At 43.7% G+C, this 21,640-nt stretch overlaps 1 protein-coding gene across 1 annotated transcript in view; it reads right to left on the reverse strand.

Moving 5' to 3' along the window:
- Positions 1–21,640, reverse strand: part of CACNA2D4 (calcium voltage-gated channel auxiliary subunit alpha2delta 4) — a 117,370-nt gene that overhangs the window by 48,916 nt on the left and 46,814 nt on the right. The window contains exons 20-26 of the mRNA XM_077759004.1: positions 20,705–20,772; positions 18,291–18,336; positions 18,101–18,198; positions 15,748–15,841; positions 7,638–7,733; positions 5,408–5,535; positions 1,665–1,745 (exon numbers count right to left, since the gene is read on the reverse strand). Coding sequence (XP_077615130.1) covers positions 1,665–1,745; positions 5,408–5,535; positions 7,638–7,733; positions 15,748–15,841; positions 18,101–18,198; positions 18,291–18,336; positions 20,705–20,772 — 611 coding nt within the window. The remainder of the gene's footprint in view (positions 1–1,664; positions 1,746–5,407; positions 5,536–7,637; positions 7,734–15,747; positions 15,842–18,100; positions 18,199–18,290; positions 18,337–20,704; positions 20,773–21,640) is intronic.

Below are 21,640 nucleotides of genomic sequence, written 5' to 3' on the forward strand. Positions count from 1 at the left end.
CACGGTGTCACTGGTTTCCAAGGGATGAAACTGTCAGGACTGAAAACAAGCTGCCGACCCTGCTTTCAACTATCAGCCTCCTCTGGCCCCAGTATCAGGGAGGATGAGCCATTTGCCAGGGAGGGAAAATTGCAAAAGAAAACCCTTCCCAAAAAGTTGAAGTATAAGGTCTCTAGCACTTCATTCTTTTCCTATCACGTCCATGCACCCCAGAGTGTCAGAGCCATTGTCTGCAGTGAGTTAAACCGGAGGCACCAGGACACGGTTTCTATGGCAACCCCTGGAGGCTCTGATTCAGCTCAGACTTAAAAAATGATATCAAATGATTGGAGAGTGCAGGAGAACCCAGCCAGCAGCCTGACCCCTGTCCCCTCTGGTTCCTAGACTCTCAAGTCTAGCAGGAACTAGAAGGTCCACATCACAGAGGGAGGAGGACAGGCACAGATTTCAGCTGGGACCACAGAACAGTCTTTAGGGAAGCAAGTTCACGTCCAATTTTGGCCTATAAATGGGTTTGGAGTTAGCGTACTGTGGCCTGAGTTTAAAAAGGTGGCTGAGATGGTCCCTTCCAAATGCTGTAGTGGGAGGGCCACCAGCGGTGCCAATGTTTCCTCAGGCAGGAAGATAGCCTTGGGCAATCTCTGCCAGACCCCGGCCGGCTCCTCCCACCTCCTGTGCCCTGAATCCAGTCTTGAGGGACAAGGTGCACCCACCCCTGCCTGCCCCTGTCTGGTCTAGCTGCTGGAGCCCTTTCACATGACTCCAGACCCGTGGAGAGGCAGGACAGGACCCATGATGGCTGATGTTTGAGTGCCCACTGGATTGCACACCCTTGCAGAACACAGTTGGCTCTGAGACGGAAACTGAAGCAAGGATTTATATTGAGGGTTGAGGGCTTCACCACACAGGCCTGATGGCACTCAGGTAAGGAGGCACCCATGCAAAGGACTCTTTTAGATACTAAGAAACTACCACGTCAGGGCAGTGTGGGAGGTTCATTGGGTGCTCTCATCACATTTGAGGCAAAGGGCAACATGGGGTAGGAAGCTGGGGCTTAAAGAGAGGCAGCCTGAGTTCAAATTCTAGCTTCATTAATTATTAGCTGTATGACTTTGGGCAAATAATTTTTCTATGTCTCAGTTTTTTTTTTTTTACTCTGTAAAACGGAGCCAAAAGTATTGGCTTAATACGATCACACTGAGGGCTGAATGAGATGCACCTGGGGAGCAACTTCCCAGGTGCCTGGCACATATTAAGCATGAGTTCCAGGTTCTTACTTTAGGGTCTGAGTCACAAGCCCAGCTCTCCCCACAGGAGGATGCTAGGCCCAAGGTGGTAGAAGTGAGAAGTGGCACACAGAGAGGTGGTGAAGAGGTCTGGGTTCCAGTCTCTGTCCTGTGGAAATTGGAGCAGATCTCAACCTATGTGAGCTTCATTTTACTTTACTAAATTCTTTTGGATCTAAGGTTTTATGGGTTTATAACAAAATGGCTTGGGAGGACTCCTTTCTCCTCCAGTCCCACATTTCACATAGGAAAACTTATGGCCTGAGGGCTGTGTCCCTTGCAGACTAAAGGCAGGGTCCTTCTGTTATTACCGTGTGCCTTATTCTTGACATTGACTCACAGCTCCCCAACCACGGCGGCGCAAAGGGCAGCTCTTACCTGCAGCAATAGCTGTCTTCTTGTCCACCGTCACGGCCACAGCGGTGCTTGCTGTTACTACCATTGTCTGGCCTGGACTTTCTGGGGAAACAAAAATTGCTAAGTCAAGTTCTCAGTACCTGGGGAAAAGTCTGTGGTTGGGTAGTGGTTGGGTAGGCTGAGAAGACAATATAAATGCCAGGTGAGGGCATTCCTTGAATAAGTCAGGGCGAGGAGGGCAGTGTTTGGGGAAGCTGTTGCCATGATGGCTCTGTTACCATCGACCACTGGTCTTTGCGGAGTGCCTGCCAAGTGTCGGGCACTGCCACCCTCCTGTGCAGATCTGAACCTGCCAGATAAATACACCATGGCCCCTAGCCGCCCAGACAATGCAGTGTTGTCCTCATCATGAGGACACTATGAGTTTGCTCTCCCTCAGGGCAGCAACTGTCTGTTGGCTGTTGCCTTACTTGAGCTCAGAGACACTGCTGTGTCCCTCTCAGGACATGCTCCACCCAGAAGACTTGCCTTGTGTCAAATGATTCTTTCTAGCAGAAGGACAGGCTGTGTTCCAGGACTCGGTGGTGGCCGATCCTGGGTTGTCCTTCATCAGTCACATGAGTCAGGGTGACACTGACAGCCAGCCCCTCTGGAGGCCAGATGGTAGGGTGCACCAGACACAGACTATTGCCTGGCACCTCTGAGACACTCCATAAATCCTGGTCATTGGTGGTGATTATCAAACCATGTCTTTCACTTGCTTTACAGATTGTTGGTGTGCTTCTGGGACACTCTGCTGGACTCTTGAAGGGCAAGGGGCTTGCCTTGAGCTGCTCTCCACACTTTTTCTGAGAGAATCGGGCCACCATAGGTGCAAAATTCAGGTCTACATTAAAACAGAGCTTTCTGGCTCCGAGGTGGTATGGGCTACTATATGACCTTGGGCTTTTAAATTTTCATCAGTCCAGGGACATGGCTTTGCTTTTCAAAGCATTTTTGTCTAGCCAAGTTCCATTACTGAAAATTCCAAGAAAGGGAAAAATTTTATCAGGTGATATCTTGTTAGAATGTCTTTATATATCAAATGTTGCTTGAAACAAATAGGTCATGAGAAGCTTGTGCGGAAATCGTCTGCTGTGGCGAAACTTAAATTAGCCACTTTCCTCATATCTCTTTTGCTAAGCTCATTCGTCACACCTCGCTATAATCAAATATCCCACAGAAATCCAAAATTACTTTGATACTATAAACTTACAATATGTAGCATTGTCCTTGATTTGAGGAATTTGCCATGATAAAATGACAATAAACACAGAAGTCAGCTTCCTCATCTTGCCTCTAGAAATGTCTAGAAAAAAGAGTGATAGGCCTGAGGCACCTGGGCATTAGTGAGGCTCTGCTCTGTGCTGGCAGATTTCTCAGGCACTGGTTGCAAAAGACGTCTCTGTGTGGGCAGAACTCAGCCCACCAGGCCCCAGGCAAAGGGCAGCAGAGTCAGCCTGGAGAGGCAGAGTGAAGCCTCCACTCACCCTGGAGGTGACTCCTCCGCCTCCTCGGGGTACCCACCCCCCATTACAAGGAAGCTGTTGTTGTCTTCTTCCTTGGGGGAGAATGGGAGTGTGCAGAGGTGTCCACGTGTCTCTAAGCATAGGCAGGAGCTAAAGCAGCAAGTGAGGGTGTGAAAAGAGAGCAAGCTCCTGCCTCCCTACTCAACCGTCCCCCCTTCTGGGTTGCCAGCTTCCCTCCCTTCTCCTTGTGGCTTAGTTCCCCACCCACCGCCCTCCTACCTCTCCGCCACAAAAAGCAACCCCAGCAGCCTTCAGGCATGGGCCCAGTGACAACACAGGTAGGAGGGAGCCATCATCATGGGCTGGGGGTGGGGGGCCAGGGCTTCACTCCAGAGAACTTCCCCAGGACCCTGCGGGAGCCCCTCCTTGGGGAGCCCTTGATCCTGCTATAGAAGGTGACAGGAAGAAAGAGCTGCCTCTTTCTGGCTCTGGGGGGCAATGTGGGGAGGGGACCATTACTTTGGCTTTGTGAGCCTCTCCTGTAGGCTTTCACTGTGAATAACAGCACTCACTTCCTCTAACGGCTCCTGGCTTGCACTTAAGGTGGGCAGAACTTGGGTTAAGCCTGGCTCTGTGGCTCCCTAGCTGTGTGATCCTGGGCAAGTCACAGAACCTCTCTGAGCCTCAAATTTTTCTTGTGGAAGAAGAGAATAACAACACTTACAGTGTTGTGGAGATTAAAGAAGTTTATATGCTCTAGAACATTTTGTAAAACCTATTAGTGTTGCATTCAGTGGTGGGGGGGGAGGGGAACAGGCATAGGATGGAGAGGGGGGCTTAGGCACAAAGTGAAGGAGTCAAGAGGACATAGAGGGGGACCTCCTAGGTCTCCCCAGCCTTTAGCTCAGGGCATTTCTCTGTCAGGAAGATGGAGGATGGTTTTGGTGGAAGTGATGGCTGGGGGATTTTGGTGGAAGGGCATCTCCATTCCAGGTGGAGTCCCAGCTGAGTTCTCTCCTTCTCCCTCCTCCCTTCCTTCTCCTCCTTCTCTCCTTCCCCCTCCCTCTGTTTCTCATCCTCTCCTGTCTTCCCCTCCTTTTCCTCCTCTCCTGCACCTCCTCCACTTCCCCCTCCCCCATCTCTTTCTCTTCCTCCCTCTTCCCACTCCTCCTTCTCTCCCTTCCTCTCCTCTCCCTCTCCCCTTCCTTTCTGTATCTCTTTGCACTCTGACCTGGACATGGATATTTATAGGCTCTCTTGCTCCACTGTGCTAGGGTCAGTTTCCCCCAAGGTGATCTGGTGGAGAGCTTGCTCTGCTGCAGACTCTTGAACTCCTGGATGAGTCCCTCAACCTCTCTGAGCCATAGAGTCTTTGAGTGTACATTAAGGTGAAGCCTTGCACCCTCCAGATCCCTTCTCTCTTGTAAACATTTTGCAATTTTATAGGTGCTCTGTTAAAGTCACTTAACTTTTCTTTATTTGCGCTATTTTCCAGCGTGGGTTCTGGGGGTTGAGAGTTGGCCCAGTGCCTGGAGCTGTGAAACCCTTCCTGGGCTTTGGACTTATAGGGATTTGGATACCAAATTGGTCCATGGGACCAATCTTGGCTGCCCTACTTCCTACTCCGTGAGCCCCCAGTGGCCTGCCAGCCAGGAGGTGCCCAATTATTACTGGGAGTTCTTGAGGAGCAGACGGGGGGCCCAATGTTGCCTTTCCTAGGAGACTCCAAGGGAGTGGAGACCCCAAGGGAGTAGAGACCAGGCTGCTTTCTCTGGGAAGAGGTGTGATGGGGCAGTGAACTTGGTAAGTACAGAAGTTGTCTGATGGAATAGATGGAATAAGACCTGTTACTTTCATCTGGGAGGTTTAAGAAATTTTCAAAGATGTTTAGAAATAGAAGGATCTTAAAGATCAACTCTACTAATATCTACCTATTTGGACTTTGGGCTAGAATCCAGCTCTTCTTGACTTTTGGGTCAAATCTCTTCCTTTGTGCCATGCTGGATTTTTAAGGGCTAACTCTGGCTGCTAGCTAGGGGATAAAATGATCTGTCATATATTCAGGGTAGAGACCAATTGTGTGATAAGGCATGAATGAGCTTTTCCAAGTTGCTAACGTGTCATGAGGGAGGGTTGGAAGGGGACCTTGAAGTATGGACATTCTGTCCCATGTAGGCTCCTGTTTCCCACCGAAAGCACCCATAGGAAGCTTGCTCTGGTCCCAGCTCAGCCCCAGGACACAGAGGTGCAGATTACCTGGGGCCTCTGCTGACCTCAGATTGAAGACAAAGCTGCCCGCAGGATGCTCAGCAGCCTGGCGGTACCACAGAGGGAAGTGGTCCATGGTGAATATGCTGGCTTCATCCTCAGGAGTCAGGAACCTTCTGCAAGGAGAAAGATTTGGTACCTCCCCTTAAATCCGAGAACATGTTCATCCTTCTCTCTTTTTACACGAGGTCATCTTGGCTGGGCCAAGAAGAGAGATTCATCTCTACTTTGGTAGAATTTCAGACAGACAGAAAATATTAGCCCCTAAACTAGTTTTACCCCATACAATGTTCCTCAGCAATTCCTGCCCTTTCCAGAATCAAATACTGTTGTACATGATGACACATTAGTAGCTAGAAGAAGCTATAGAGCCTGTATTGTGAAAGAACACCTTTAAAAAAAAATGAAAACTCCTTTGCCTGTGGGGTTTATTTCTTTCGGATATAGTGTAATTTCTTTTTGTCTGGTTAATTGGCATGTCTGAATGGGGAAACTGTAGTCAATTCTATCACTGCACAAATTCTGCACAAATTCTCCCCAAATGGTTACTTCAAAAGTCATTGCCTCTAGGGTTTAGAACACATTATGAGTTATCTTTTTTTTTTTGAACAGCTTTACCTTGCTAATTATGGTTTTGCATTCCCTGAACACAGCAGCCAGCAGAAGGGAGTGCTGGTCCAGAAGCAGAGTGGGAGGCAGGGAGAAGCTGGTTTGTGGATTAAAAAAGACACTGTGGATAACCCACAAGGTAGATAATTGAAGTTTGATTTTAAGAGCACTTGGCTTACATATTCAAAAGAAGCTGACCTGTACAATTCCTGAGCTGCCAGGCATGTCATGGTCTAGGTGAAGGGAGCCCTCTGGAGTTGCATGGTGTCCATGCGGCTATTTGTGGTGGCTGTGACTATAAGCCAGGAGGGTCTCTCTGTATTGAGATTTCTCTCTTCCATTCATGGAAACCTTTCAGAGAGGATGCAGGGAAATACCAAGGATGCTTTTATCCCCTTCATACTGCCAGGTGTGGTTCACCCTGTCCAACTTTGGCCAGACAATGACATGGGTGTCATTTTCTGTGTGGGGGTGGAAGTGTAAGGGAATGGAAGTACCAGTGGTAGAGAACAGGAGGGGTAGTGAGTGTGGGGAGGCCAGTTCCCCACACTGCTCAAGGCCTTAGAGTGAATCTACAGTTTACCCGCCAGATTGGGTCCATTGAGCCATTTGCTATGTCTCTAACAGGGCTGCGGAAAGGGTTAGCAAGACAGCACTCTCCTCTGTTCACCTCTCTGGGAGTGAGGGCAAGTGGGGTGAGGAAAAGCCACTTGATTTGTCTTCCGAGAAAGCCTCAGCTTATGAGCAAGCATGGATCTGTCAGAGTCCTGGAAGAAGCTCAAAGATGGCTCTCCGGGGCCGAGTGTGCTTGGATTCAGTGAGAGGAGCAGTGAGTGGGCGGGAGACTGTGAGGTGCCTCCTCACTGTTCTCCTCCAAGTGCCTGGTGGCCTCTGCCTATTTGAGTCTGGTGGTTTGCAGAGCGGCAGGTGGTTCTGCTCTCCCACCTGCACCCAGCACCCTTTTCTGGCTCCCATCCTCCCTTTACTGCAGTGGGGAGGACACCCTGGCAAGCTGGTCTCCCAAAATGCAGGCTTTGCTGGGAGCATGGTCTCTTAGCCTCAGCACTATTGACATTTTAGGCCAAATAATTGTTGTGAGGATGTTTCACAGCATCCCTGGCCTCTGCCCACTAGATGCCAGTAGCAAGCCCCCATCCCTTAGCTGTGACAACCAAACATGTCTGCAGACATTGCCAAATGTCCTTGGGGTGGGGATAGGGGAAAAATACCCCCAGTTGAGAGTTGCTGGCTTAGGGGATATGTAAGTTGTTAACAAAAGAGGGGACATGACCAAATAATTTAGCTTGTCACATAGAGACTGGTCCCTGGGAGAAAAACAGCTTCTAGGTTTCCTTTTGTGGAAGTGATTAACCCTTCCAACTTTAGTGTCTCAGCCACTCTCTTCCCTGACTGGGCCACTGTCCCTCCTTTCTTGGGGACACCTTCAGGATGATTCTAAGCCTGGTGGAAGAGTTATTTTTCTGACCCTCCCAATCTGCAAACCACAACCTTTCCACCCTCCTTGCACTGTGGGGCTCCAAGAGTCTGCCTGTCCACATGCCACAGGAACACCCATCAGGGATCCCTCTCCCTCTCCAGCGGGACTCACTTGTCGGAGACCTTCTCAGAGCCCACAAATAAGCTGCTTCTGAGGAGGCCGGCCCGGGTGCCCAGGAAGGCCATGTCCACCACCTGTTCGGAGTCACTGTGAAGCAGACAAAGCAGGTGTCGTTACCATACAGTGAAATGATAGGTCTAGGAAGAGGGCATAGGGGACACAGGGAAACCTGTAGGCCTCGCCTGGTTTCTGGCCTGCTCTTTGGGGTGGGCGACAGGGGATGGACAGGCAAGTTGATCGCTCAGAGGGTTGCACACACATGCACCGGCCAGCCTTTGTGAGCATCATGTTTGTTACATCTGGTTGACCCGGATCCCCTGGGCAGCATCTTCCCTTGTTAATGGGGTCCCCTAAGCCTCTGCTTTTCTACTTTTTTTTGCTCCTAATTTGACCATCCAGGTCTTAGGGGAGTTGGCTTTGGAAGACAGAAGGAATTCAGGAAAAGATATTTTGTCTCGGACCTCAGGAATAGGAACTTCTCATGACCGGCACATACATGACACTTCAGAGTTTTAAAGCCCTTTTCACATGTTTACCTTAATATTGAAATGTAAAAGGAGGAGAAGACACTGTCTACATCCACCTACGTGAACCCAGTGGGCTTTAAAACCTTGCCAACGGGGCGCCTGGGTGGCTTAGTCGGTTAAGCGTCCGACTTTCGCTTAGGTCACGATCTCGCGGTTCGTGGGTTCGAGCCCCGCGTCGGGCTCTGTGCTGACTGCCAGCTCAGAGCCTGGAGCCTGTTTCAGTCTGTGACTCCCTCTCTCTCTGACCCTCCCCTGCTCACGCTGTCTCTCTCTCTCTCTCTCCTAGAAATAAATAAAAAACATTAAAAAAAAATAAAATAAAATAAAACCTTGCCAGCAAGATTTGAGAAAGAAAATCCATTAGCTAGCTGGAGTGTAACTAGTTTTTCTCATGGTCTCAAAGCCAAACTTCTATGATGATGGTACCAGTGGTGGGAGTCATTCCATTTTTTTTTTTTTTTTTTAATTTCAGCTTTTCTGAGGAATAACTGAGCACAATTATAAAAATTTTTAAGTATTTATCATGGTTATTTGATATATGTATACATTGTGAAAGGACTCTTCCCATCTAGTTAATGAACACATCCATCATGTTAGGTATTTTTATCTTTTTTTGCTGGGGTGAGAATATTTAAGTTTTATTCTCTTAGCTAATTTCAATTATCCAATACAGTGTTATCAACTACAGTCTTCATGTTTTACTTTAGATCCTCAGGCCTTATTCAGCTCATAGCTTAAACTTTGTACTGACCTGTCTTTACCCAACCAGCCCACAGCAATCGCTTTTCTTCTCTCTGTTTCTATGAGTTTGACTTTATTTTATTCTTTTAAAGATTTTCCAAATAAGTGATACGATGTAGTATTTGTCTTTCTTTGTCTGGCTTGTTTCACTTAGCATAACGCCCTCAGGGTTCATCTACATTGTCATAAATGGCAGGATTTCCTTCTTCATGGCTGAATAATGTATTTTTCACATCACACATACCACATCTTCTTTGTTCATTCATCCAATGATGACATGTTGTTCCCATATCTGGGCTATTATAAATAATGCTGCAATGAACATGGGGGTGTAGATATGTCTTCAAGATAATGGTTTCATTTCCTTTGGATAAATAACCAGAAGTGAGATTGCTGGACAGTACTATTATTAATTTTTTGAAGAACCTCTAAACTGTTGTTTATAGTGGTTGTACCAATTCACGTTTCCACCAGTGGTGCACAGGGTTCCCTTTTCTCCGTATCCTTGCCAACACTTGTTGTCTCCTGTCTTTCTGATAACATTCTAACAGTGAGGTGATAGCTCACTGTGTTTTTGATTTGCATTTTCCTGATCATTATTGATGTTGAGAACTTTTTCATGCATCAGTTGGCTATTTGTAGGTTTTTCTCTGGAAGAATGTCTATTCAGTTCCTCTACCCTTTTAAAAAATCAGATTGTTTTGTTGCTATTGAGTTGTGTGAGTTTTTAAAAAAATATTTTGGATATTAACCCCTTATCAGATATAATTTGCAAATATTTTTTCCCACTGCATAGGTTGCCTTTTTATTTCGTTCTTTTTCTCCCTTACTTGCTTTGGCTAGGACTTCCCCTACTATGCTGAATAACAGTGGTAAGAGTTCCTTGTTCTTGATCTTAGAGCAAGAGCTTTCAGCTTTTCATTGTTTTCACCACTGAATATACTATTAGCAGTGGGCTTGTTATATATGGTTTTTATTTAATTACTTCTAACTTTATTAATATTCATATGCCTAGCCCAATTTGCTGCAGGCAATTACCTAATTTCTCTTAGTACCTAGATCAGTGGTTTTAGTAAGTGTATAAGGTAGGCAAGCCTGACACAGGGTTTGAACTCCTGAATGCTGAGATCTTGACTTGAGCCAAAATCAAGAGTAGACACTTTACTGACTGGGCCAGCCAGGCATCCTGGGGAAGGATTTTTTCTTTTAACCAAGGCTCAGCTGTATGGCTATTGAGTTATCCCTAATGGAATTCTGTTAAGAAGGCTGTACTATGCAATGTTAACTGATAGTACCCAGAGCTGGATTAAAACTCTTGGTCTACATTCTGGAAAATCACTGAGGTCTGAAGATACAGATGGGGTCTGCCTGCTCCCCTCTGATGTTGTAGTAACCAGAATTCCCAAGGGTGGGGCCTAAGGACTCTTTCTCTAAAAATCTTCCTGATGCAATTCTTTATTCAAAAGTACTACAGAATAGTCTAGTGAGACTCCTGCACCCATAAATTAGCTTCAACAATTACCAGTCTATGCCAATCTTGCTTCATCTACAGCCTCCTGCAGCCCTCAGTTAGATTATTTTGAGGCAAATCTCAGATACTATTTCATTGATAAATATTTTAATTTCTATCATTAAAATATAAGGAATGAAAAAAATCATTAATGGCATTATCACACCTAAAAAAAGACGCCACAATTCCGTAATAGCATAACTAATCCAATAATCCACAATCCTCATGATTTTTTTTAAAAGCTTATTTGTATCAGAATCAGACTAGGGTCTACAGTTCATATGTCTCTTTTCTTTCTCTCTCATTTCTCAATCTCAATCTAGCTATATATACTAATTGAACTGTAATCCACTTGCCACACAGTTCATCCATTTAAAGTGTACAATTAAATGGTTTTTATTGTATTCACAGAGTTGTGTGGCCATGACCAGTCTATTATAGAACATTTTCATCATCCCCAAAAGGAACTCCCAACACCTGTTAACAGTCATCTTTAGTCGCTTTCAACCTTCCTTTCTCTTCTTGCCCTTCCTTCTTTTTTCCTTGCAATTTATTTGCTGGAGTAGGTTGTTTGTTCTGTAGAGTTTCTGCATTCTGGGTTTAGCTGATCATGATGCTGTGGTGTTATTTAGCATGCTCTCTTGTCTCTCATATTTCTTATAAACTAGCAGTAGAGCTATGGGTTTGATGTAGGTTTGAGTTATAGTGGTGTGTTCTTTGTCAAGAGGCACACACTATCTCATTGACTAGAGGTTGCAAGATATGGATATTCCTTGGTTTCTTCCTTATTTTATTTGTACCTGAAATACTTGATCAAAGATAGACTTCTCATCAATATTTGGTTATCCTGAGATGCAACTTCTTCAGAAGAACCAGGATAAATAATTGAGTCTCGGTTTATTTGTCAATTTTTAGAATAATGAGTTGGTTTCCTAACATTTTCTGAAGATGACCAAAAATATTTTCTTTCTCCCTAGTATCATTATGAACACAGGATTTTAGCATACTTAATATGTTTTAATCCTTTGTGGTTGTCATTACTTTTGCTGCTTTAATTGTTCAACTTTAACCAGTGAGAGTTGCTTCTGGTTGGCTCTGGGGTCCCACTGGCACAATCTCATTATAGTCTTTAGTAACTTCTTACATCTGTTTATGACAAGATGCTCCTGGCTCCTTTTGTACATTTCTTGCCTCTGTCTTGAAATCAGTCATTTCTCCAAGGATCGCTGACTCATTTTAATGAGAACTTCTTACTATGCACATTGAAAGTCCACAGTTTGGGTCTGGTATGCTCACCAAGGCTGGTCTTTTCAGTGTACAGGGCTAGGATATACTTTTTGTTTCTTTAAGAGAAAATAATCATGAGTTCATTGAAATTTCCAATTCATATTTGGCAATACATCTTCTTTGATTAAAAAAGTTTCCATCTCTTTTTCATTTGTTGAAAACCTTAGTTCCTAATGACATTAACACAATACTATTTGCTCTACCCATCTATATAGTTTGAAAATACAGTGCCAGTATTATTTCTAGCAATGTGGTTATTGAACATGGTTTATGAGTTTGTTTATTTATTTATTGTTTATGGTTCTGTGTTTTTAAGTCCCTTGAAAGAATCCATCTATGTATAGTTAGTTCATGAACTTGATACACAGCTAGGTTTATTTGTTTCATTTGTTTTCAAATTTTTAGAGCTTATTTTTTAAAATTTAATTTTGTTTTATAATGATATAAAACATTTACATGGTTCCAAAGTCAAATATGCAAAATGAAGCATATTTATGCATGTCTCTGTCTCTACTCCCCTGTTCTTACCCCCTAAAATAACTTTGGTTTGCTTGTCTATAGTTCCATTAAACATATATATGTACATATACACATGTGTCTCTGTTTATATATGTGTAAGTAACTATGAAAATATATTTGCATTTCCTCTTTTTTTAAATAGTTAGTGGAGATGTTATACACACTTTTCTCCATTGGCAAGACCATTCCATAGCAGTCTATAGATTTCTCATTTTTTATAGTTACATACTATTCCATTATGTGGATCTTCCATGGTTTATTTAACTAGACTCCTACTGATGGATTTAGGTTATTTTCTATCTTTCACTGTTGTAAATGGAGATGTAACAAAAAGCTCATGTATATATCTTTCCTATTTTTACTAGTGTATCTTTGGGATAAACACATTCCTAGAAGCGGTATTGCTGAGTCAAAGCATAAATGCATATGCAATTTGTTAGATATTGCCAAATTCTCCTCCATAGCCATTGAAACATTGTGTATACCCATTGACAATATACAAGAGCCTGATTCCCCATGGCATTGCCAACGGTGCATGTCAACAAACTTAGATGATTATCAATCTGATGAGTGATGAATATAATCTTGGTACAGTTTAATTTGCATTCCTTTTATTATGAGTTCGATTGACCATTTTCTCATATATTTAAGGACTATTTGTACGTATTCTCTGAATTGTCCATAATCCTTTGCTCATTTTTCCTATAAAGTGGTTCGTCTTTTACTTCTCTATTTTTGAAGTTCTTCATTTTTTGTGAATAAAAGATAGTAATCTTTTATTTGTTTTTTAAGTTGTAAACATTTTTCTGGTTTCTCATTTATGTTTTCACCTTGCTTATGTTTTTATGTTGTTAAATTTATCAGTCATTCTCTTATTGCTTCTGGATTTTGAGTCATCATTGGGAAAGGTTTCCTAATTCCTAGATTTTAGAGCAAGTGGCTCATGGTTTGTTTGTTTGTTTGTTTTTTAGTATTTATATGGTTTCATTTTTTACATTTAAATCTCTGAGTCATTTGTACTTTGTCCAGATGTATGGTGTGAGGAAATAATACAATTTTATCATTCTCTGTATGGCTCTCAAGTCAGTTATTAAAGAGTCCATTTCTCCCCCTCACTGGTTTGCCATGATGTCTTCGTCATAAACTAAATTTCCACATGCATTTAAATGAATTTCTGGATTTTCTATTTTTTCCTCTTGGTCTGCCTTTCTATTCACATGTCAGTACTACACTTCATAAATTATATGTTTTAATATGCTGACAGGGCAAAACTTCCTTTGTTGCTTTTCTTTCTCAGGAATTTCTTGACTATTTTTCCAAATAAACTTTATAATCAGTTTACCTGGATCCATAAAAATACAGATTACATTTTTATTGGGATTGCATTAAACTTACAAATTAGCTTAAAGAGGATTATTGTCTTTGTGATGTTGATTCTTCCTATCCAAAAACACTGAATACCTTCCCATTTATTCAAGACTATGTTTATGCCTTCCAGGAGTGTTTTAATATTTTCCTTATGTAAGTTTTGGGATATTTCTTATAGTTTATACCTAGGTGTTTGATTACATTTTATTTTTTGCCCTCCTAAATAGGAATTCTCACATGATATTTTTTAATTTAATTTTGTTTTTATAGCTAAAGGATATTAATTTTTGGATGTTCATATTTAAAACTGCTACTTTATAAATTCTATTATTGTTTTACTAGCTTTCCTATAAATTCTGCTGGGGTTTCCAGAAATATAATCATATCACTTTCTTAAACAGAGATAATTTACTTCTCCCTCTCCCTTCTCATTGCTTCTAGGTGCATTCTCTTGTATGGTTACACTGACTAATATCTTCTGACCTTATTAAATAGTAATAGGTATATGGGAATGCATGTCTGAGTCCTGTCTTTAGTTGAGAGAGCCTCTAGCCCCATTCAGATGTTGGCTTTCATATGTAGGTCAATTTTAATTTTATTGATTAGTTTTTAAAAACATGCGTGGATATTAATATTTGTTCCAACTTTTTTTTCTGCATCTATGGAAGTGACTTTCCCCCTTAGCTTTATTAGTATGCTATTTTATATTAATTCTCCAGGTCTTCTTTTCTAATATACACTTTGGTTAAGAATATTTGTTCTTCAGTGTTTTTCAACATTAAAAACATCTCTGGCTAATCTCTGAACTTGGAAACATAAAGATCATGCCCCTTCTCTCCAAACCAGTGATCCAGTCCCCTAGACTCCAGACCCAGGCTGCCTGGTTTGACTCCAACTTCACACTTGTGAGGCAATATGACCTTGGGCAAGTTGTTTATCCCACCTTGCCTTGGTTTCCTCACCTGTAAAATAGGGATAATGATAGTATCTATATTGGAAGGTAGTTATGAGGTTAATATACCCTAAGTACTTAGGACAGTGCCTGGTCTGCCATATTCTTTTTTTAAAATTTGTTTTCTAGCTTCATTTAATTTTGTATAGGTAATACATTTACATGGTTCAAAATTGTACTAAAAAGTTATGTTATACAGTGAAAAGTGTCTCTTCCATCCCTGTTTCAGTTACCTATTATTTTAATAAGCAGCAGTTAATGAGAACTCTTTCCTATTTGGATTTTCATAGATGTTTTACATACATACATACACACACACACACACACATATACATACACACGTACAGAGGTACTGTTTTCCCTCCTTTTTACAGAAAAGGTTTCATACTGTGCACAGTATTCTTCATCTTGCTTTTTAAAATAGGTCATTGTTTCATATAAAATTCTGTTGTTTTCATTAGGAGAGCATTAATTAACTTGAGTGTCTAGAGGAGTTTGACATCTTCATGATGTTAATGTTGAATCTTCCTATTCAGGAACAAGGTGTAGTCCACTGTATTCTTAATCTCATTAATATCTTGTGCCCTCCCAACATGCATGTGCACACGCGCGCACGCGCACGCGCGCACACACACACACACACACACACCATTCATTTCTTCTTTCTACCTGTCCACTAAACATGGTAGCACAAGTTAAATATCAGCAAAGGGAGTGAGGAAATCTAAGGCACTGGGAAAAACCAAGTTTGTACTTCATCATATCTTGACCTTATGTGCTGGAAATTGAGTCCTGCTTGAACCACTCTTTCCAGGGTACTTGGCAAATAGGGTTACACAGCTACAGCCCAACCCTGAGAGAGATATTCTTGGAACAGGCTGCTGCAGTGTGGGTGGGGGATCTGGAGCCATGCCGGGGGTGGGGGTGGGGGGCACACTTGGTGTTTTTCCAGAGGGGAGAGCAGCAGCACATGCAGGGTGTGGAAGTTGTGCCAAGTTCCTGCTTTACTGGGGCCTGTGTGAAGGAAGCTCTCACTCCCCCCATATCTGCCCACTGTCATCACCTTCATCTTGGACCCGGTTGTCTCCTGAGCTGCCAGCCAGGGAGTGGGAGGGACCCTGACTCAGCCAAGGGAATCCTAGGGGTTGGAGCTGCTTCCCTCCACATAACCCTCAGCCCCACCCAAGACTGACATACTCAGAGGTGTTGAGAGCCAGCGCTGTCCAGTAGGCTTCCATGGGGGCCGTCACCACTGCATCAAGCAGTACCTCCCGCACCAGTTCCTCATCACCTGGGGGCAAAATAAAAGGAGACCAAACCACTTATTTCCTCCATGATGTTGAACACAGCTCATCCACCCTTGTGAGGAATCTCGACTTCAGGGAATGGGATGAGCCTCATACACACATACTTGGGACACATAAAGCCATCTATGTGAGCTTGAGGAAGCCATGTCATCACATCCCCAATCCCAAACAACATGTGAGCAGAACTAAGTGATTTCTAAGGCTCTTCCCAGCTCTGGTATTCTGTGAGATTAGAATCCTGCAGGGACATCAGACTTTGCCCTGAATCCAGGCCACTTCTCCTCTCTGCTGCCATCAGTTTGCAGCCTGATCATCACCCTCCCAACACGCTGGCCTTTAGCCAGTTCTGTGCATATGAATTTGCCCCAGAGCCTCTGTGCATGCTGTTCCCTGGTCTGGATGCTTTCCTCCAACTCTTTGCATGTGTAACTCTTTTCCCTCTTTCTTTAAAAAAATGATCTACTTTTATTGAGGTGAAACCTATGTAACATAAAATTAGCCAGTTTAAAGTATATGACTCAGTGACATTTAGTACATTCACAATGATGTGTAGCCATCACCTCTGTCATCACCCCCAAAGCAGACCCTGTACCGGTGAAGACGCTTGGGTCACTCTTTTTTATCCTCAGCATCAGTAACATTGCCTGAAAGAGTTAGGTGCTCTATAGTTTCCATACAGCATCCTACTCATGGCACTTACCACAATTTGGAATAACCTTATTTACACACATATGCTTGCTTCTTTGTTATGTGGTTTCTCCACTAGATTACAAACTCCATGAGAATAAGGGTCTCATCTGTTTGGGTCATCTCTGTAGCTTCAGTGCCTACCCCAGGCCTGGCATAGAGTACATGCTCAGTACAGATGGAATGAATGCATGCGCAAATGAGTGCCCTTTTGGGCTAGCATGAGGCAAGGTCCTGTCTTAAGAGTGACACTTGTGGGTCAAGATGTCCTTTTCCTCTTCCAAAGAGGAAGAAGAGGGACCCTGCCAAGGGTGTGGCCCTGTGATTTCACCAGTGCATCTGTGTTGGGGAATTTAAATTTAGCCTGAGAGCCAGGCACTGGAATATGCCATCTGGCTAAATGTTCTCCTTTGTTGAGATGAGGACATTAGGGTACAAAGCATCAACATCAGCTAGGTGGTGGTAGGGACAGATCTAGGGGCAGGCTGATGATGCCCTTACACTGTGTGAACGTCTCTGTGGAGCCTTAACAGTGCCCAGGTGTAAGAGGCTTAAAGCAATCTCATTCCCTGACATTGGGACACACTCCTGCTGTCACAGTGCAGGAACTTAGCCAAATTCATGGCCCCATAGAGAGTCTGGTTCTGCCTTTTTCTCTGAAAATCTCCCTGTTTTCCTTAAGCCATGAGTGAGTTCCAGGGATAAGGCTACTTGACAGTAAGTAAAGTCTTCAGTGGCTCAGCCATAAAAAAGAGTGAAATCTTGCCATTTGCAACAATAGGAATGGATCTAGAGAGTATAATGCTGAGTGAAATAAGTCAGAGAAAGACAAATACCATATGATTTCACTCATATATGCAATTTAAAAAACAAAACAAAGAAAAAAGAGGCAGATAAAAAACAGACTCTGAAATACAGAGAACTGATGGTTACCAGAGCGGAGGTGGGGTGGGGGGGGAATTGGGTGAAATAGGCAATGGGGATTAATGAGTACACTTATCACGATGATCACTGAGTAATATATAGAGTTGTTGAATCACTATATTTTACACGTGACACGAATATAATACCATATGTTAATACTTGAATTTTTAAAAAATTGATAATGATAATGAAATGAAATGTCAACAATTCAGCACTTAAAAAAACCACACATCGAGACCTTACCCATCAAGGTTAGTGTATTTTTTTCTGATTTCACTTAAAATTTTTATATAATTTTTGATAAATGGCATAGTAAAACTCACATGTAGTCAAATTTTAAAAAAAAGAAAAAAGCAGATAGAACATATGAGACTCTTAAAATACAGAGAACAAACTGAGGGTTGCTGGAGGGGTTATTGGGTGGGGGGATGGGCTAAATGGGCAAGGGGCATTAAGGAAGATACGTGTTGGGATGAGCACTGAGTATTATACATAGGGGATGAATCACTGGAATCTACTCCTGAAATCATTATTGCACTATATGCTAACTAATTTGGGTGTAAATTTAAAAAAATAAGTAAGTAAAGAAAGAAGAAAAAAGAAAGTCCTCTGTGGGTGGGACCTGCACTCACATTCCAGATCTGGGTCCTTCCCTGTCAGGAAGCGGACTATGGCCTGCAGCTGGCTGAGCTTCCGGTGGTCCGGGTCAATATCTGTGATGCAGTAGATCCTGAAGCCCAGGAGAATCAATGTTACCTCAAGAAAAGTCCACCTTTCTCCCTCCATTCTCTATTCCTTGCTAACAGCAACTTTCCCACTTACCAGTCACCGGCCAGAGTCAGATCTGGGTGAAGCAAGTCGTGCAGGCCTGAAACCAGAGTTCACACTCAGTATGGTGCTCACCTACTGTTGTGAGCATGTGCACCTGAATTGTTTACAAACAAGCACCAGGAAGCTTCTCTAGGGAAGGGCTGGGTTTTATTCTTCCTTGTTCTGAGCTCAGAGTAGGGACTCAACCAATAGGATGGTGCTGGTTTTGTACAGATCATGCCTTTGTCCATGTTGCTCCTGCTTCCTGAAATCCTTTTTCTTCCCATTGCCTCATGTCCAAATCCCACCTATTCGGACCTCTCTCGAAGAGCTGCTACTTTGAAACCAGTGATTTTCACTTCATTGGCTGCATTGCACCCAAATGAGTTAAATAGCCAGTCAAAAATAGAACTCAGAGATGAGCCATGTCTGTTTTGTGTAATCTCTGTAGCCTCATGCTATACCTACACTAACCATGTGCTCAGTGCACATTTGTTGATTGAATGAGTAAATGAACAAATGCCTTACTGAGCACCTATTCAGTTCTCAAAAATAGGTGCTCAACTGAGGTTTGTTAAATTGAAGGAAAGGAGGATGGAAATGCCAAGGGGGAGTCTGTGGAGTCATTAAAAGGGGATGCTGGACTGACATAGACATAAGGCAAATAGCTACAGGGTGATGCTCCTTTCTCCACAGTAAGCCTGGTTGACTTCATGATTCCAAGCCACTGGATCACTGGTTGGTCTCACCCATGGAAGTGGATGAGGGATATCACACTCTGTCCCCTGCAGGTATGTAACCTGAGAATATCTGGGTACAGAGAGAAAAGTATAGGAAGAGAATTGGGTGGGGGGGACAAGCTAAATGGGCAAGGGGCTTTAAGGAAGATACTTGTTGGGATGAGCATTGAGTATTATACATAGGGGATGAATCACTGGAATCTCCTCTACCACTGGAATCTACCATGAGGCCCAGGGAGTTTGATTGTTTGGGGACAATGGAAGACAGGGAAGAAGTATGGTCCAATGTCATGGATGTGTGGTGTGAAGGGGTGAATGCAGGGGTCACACGGAAGCATGTGGATGGGCACAGGGGGGTCTTCCAAGGACAACTGCTGGAAAAGTGACATCTACACTCGGAGGTGAAGAGTGGGTCCAGGTTAGGTGGGATAAGAGGGTGGGCACTGCAGAGAAGAGCATTTCAGGAGAGAGCACAGTACATGGGAAGATCTTAAAGCTTAGTGCATGGGGAAACGACAAAAAACAAAACAAAACAAAAAACCAACAAATCCAGAAGGCCATTTTAAGGCCCTTTAGCAGTGACACAATATAATCTGGCATTTCTAGATAGATCCCTCTGGCAGAGATTTACAGTTGGAGGCTGCTGTGGTTATCCAGGAGACAGGTAACAATGACTCCGGTGGTGGCAGAGAGATGGAGACATGAGATGCACTCAAGAGATTATGAAGAATGGGCAGAATGTGGGTATAAAATGGAACTGTGGCCAAACCGTCCCAGGACTTCCTGAGATATCCCTGAACCCTGTATATTAGTTTTGTTCTCTCAAGGTGCTCAGGCAGCTGTAAGTCAAGAACAGGTTGGGTTAGGGAGGGTGGGGCCCTTGCTCCCCATCTTTCCCCACATTCCTTGCTATTCCTCTCAGTTCACTTCCCATGAGTTCCCTACTATGGGTTGGGCTGTGTCCCCCCAAAAGATATGTTGAAGTATGAACCCCAGTACTTGTGAATGTGACCTTATTTGGAAATAGTGTCATGGCAGATATCAAGAGTTAAGATGAAGTCGTTAGGGTGGGCCCTAATCCAATAAGACTGTGTCCTTGTACAAGGTTAAATAGAGAGACACAGAGGAGAAGCTACATGTGATGGTGAGGACAGAGACTGAAGAACTGTAGCTTCAAGTCAAGGAATGCCCGGGGCTATCAGGAGCTAGAGGCCAGGAAGGATCCTGCCCTGAAGGTGCTGGAGGGGGCATCGCCTCCAGAACTGCAAGAGAATGCATTTCTGTTGTTTATGCCACCCAATTGGTGGTACTTTGTTGTGTCAGCCTTAATCAACTGCTACAGATTTGCTCCTTTACTCTTCCCGGCCTCCTTTGTCATGCCTTCTGACAGGTGAAGTTCAGCTCTGTTGAAAGAAATACATCCCCTTGACCCACCTCCTCTGGTCCAGCAAACTTTCCACAATAGCAAGTCCTAGGCTTTGCCGGCTTTCACAACTGACTGGCAGATCCTGCAGCCCTGGCACATGGGACACACAGACCCCTCCTTACCAGGCAGCCTTGCTCTGAGACTTTGCTCAAGCCCAGGACCTGGGAGACTCTGGCTCTGCCCCAGGCTGGCCTTGCTCAATGTCCCAGGAGAATCCATTTTCCTTCCACACTGCTCACCAGTATTGGGCACAGACCCACCTTCTTCCACAGTTGTGTTCCCCAGGAGGATGTATTCTCCGTGGCCCCGGGACAGCACCACTCCCAGACTGTGGGGAGAACAGAGAACACAAGTGCTCATCAGCAGCAAGGGCCAAGCAATGTCCAGTCCACCTCCTTGGCCTTCAGCAACTTGGAGTCTATGAGTGTTGCCCTTGGCCTCACAGGTTGTCTTCTCTAGAACTAAAGCAGCAGATCTATGCTTCCATAGGCCTTTCTTCCTGAGAAGCACCCTGTCAGTTCTGTAGGTCAAGAGCCCTGTCACCTACCATTTTAGACAAGATTCATCCGAAACCTCTCAGAAACCTCCTGAAATGTGGAGAGGTTTCTATGTCTTACCGGTTCCTACAAATAGGAGAGTGCTTCCCTGCCTGGTGAACCTCACCATGCTTCCCTCTTTCTCCTGGTAGAACATGGTTGTTAATGTTTGCTGAATATCTGAATTACATAGGGAGCTTTAAAAGATACGAATGCCAGGGGCTCATTCCAGAAATTGCGAGTTCATTGGTTTGGATGGAGTCGGGGCATTGACAGTTTTGCAAAATTCCTCAGTATATTCTGATGAGCAGTCTGGGTTGGGCACCACACTTTACTGAGAATTGAGGTAATTCAGAAATAAGGGCCATTTGTTTCCTGAGCTATATAATGCCTCATGCTGAAAACAGTTGGAAGGAACCAAAGAGATTTTCAGATTTGATCTTTCATTTTACAATTGTTTACACTGCTTTTAAGATCTTTAAGTAGATTATGTCCTACAAACCACAAAGAAGTAGCTATTTTTACCTTCATTTTACAAACAAGAGTCAAAGACAAAGAGAAGTTAAGTAACTTGACTATGGTCACACAGCCTGCTAGGGTTGCAGTTGGGACCCAAACCCAGGCAGTCTGGCTCCAGACCCTGCAAAGTAGAATGCACTG

This window comes from Crocuta crocuta, unplaced genomic scaffold (assembly GCF_008692635.1).
Source record: "Crocuta crocuta isolate KB4526 unplaced genomic scaffold, BGI_CrCroc_1.0 scaffold72, whole genome shotgun sequence".
Lineage (NCBI taxonomy): Eukaryota > Metazoa > Chordata > Mammalia > Carnivora > Hyaenidae > Crocuta > Crocuta crocuta.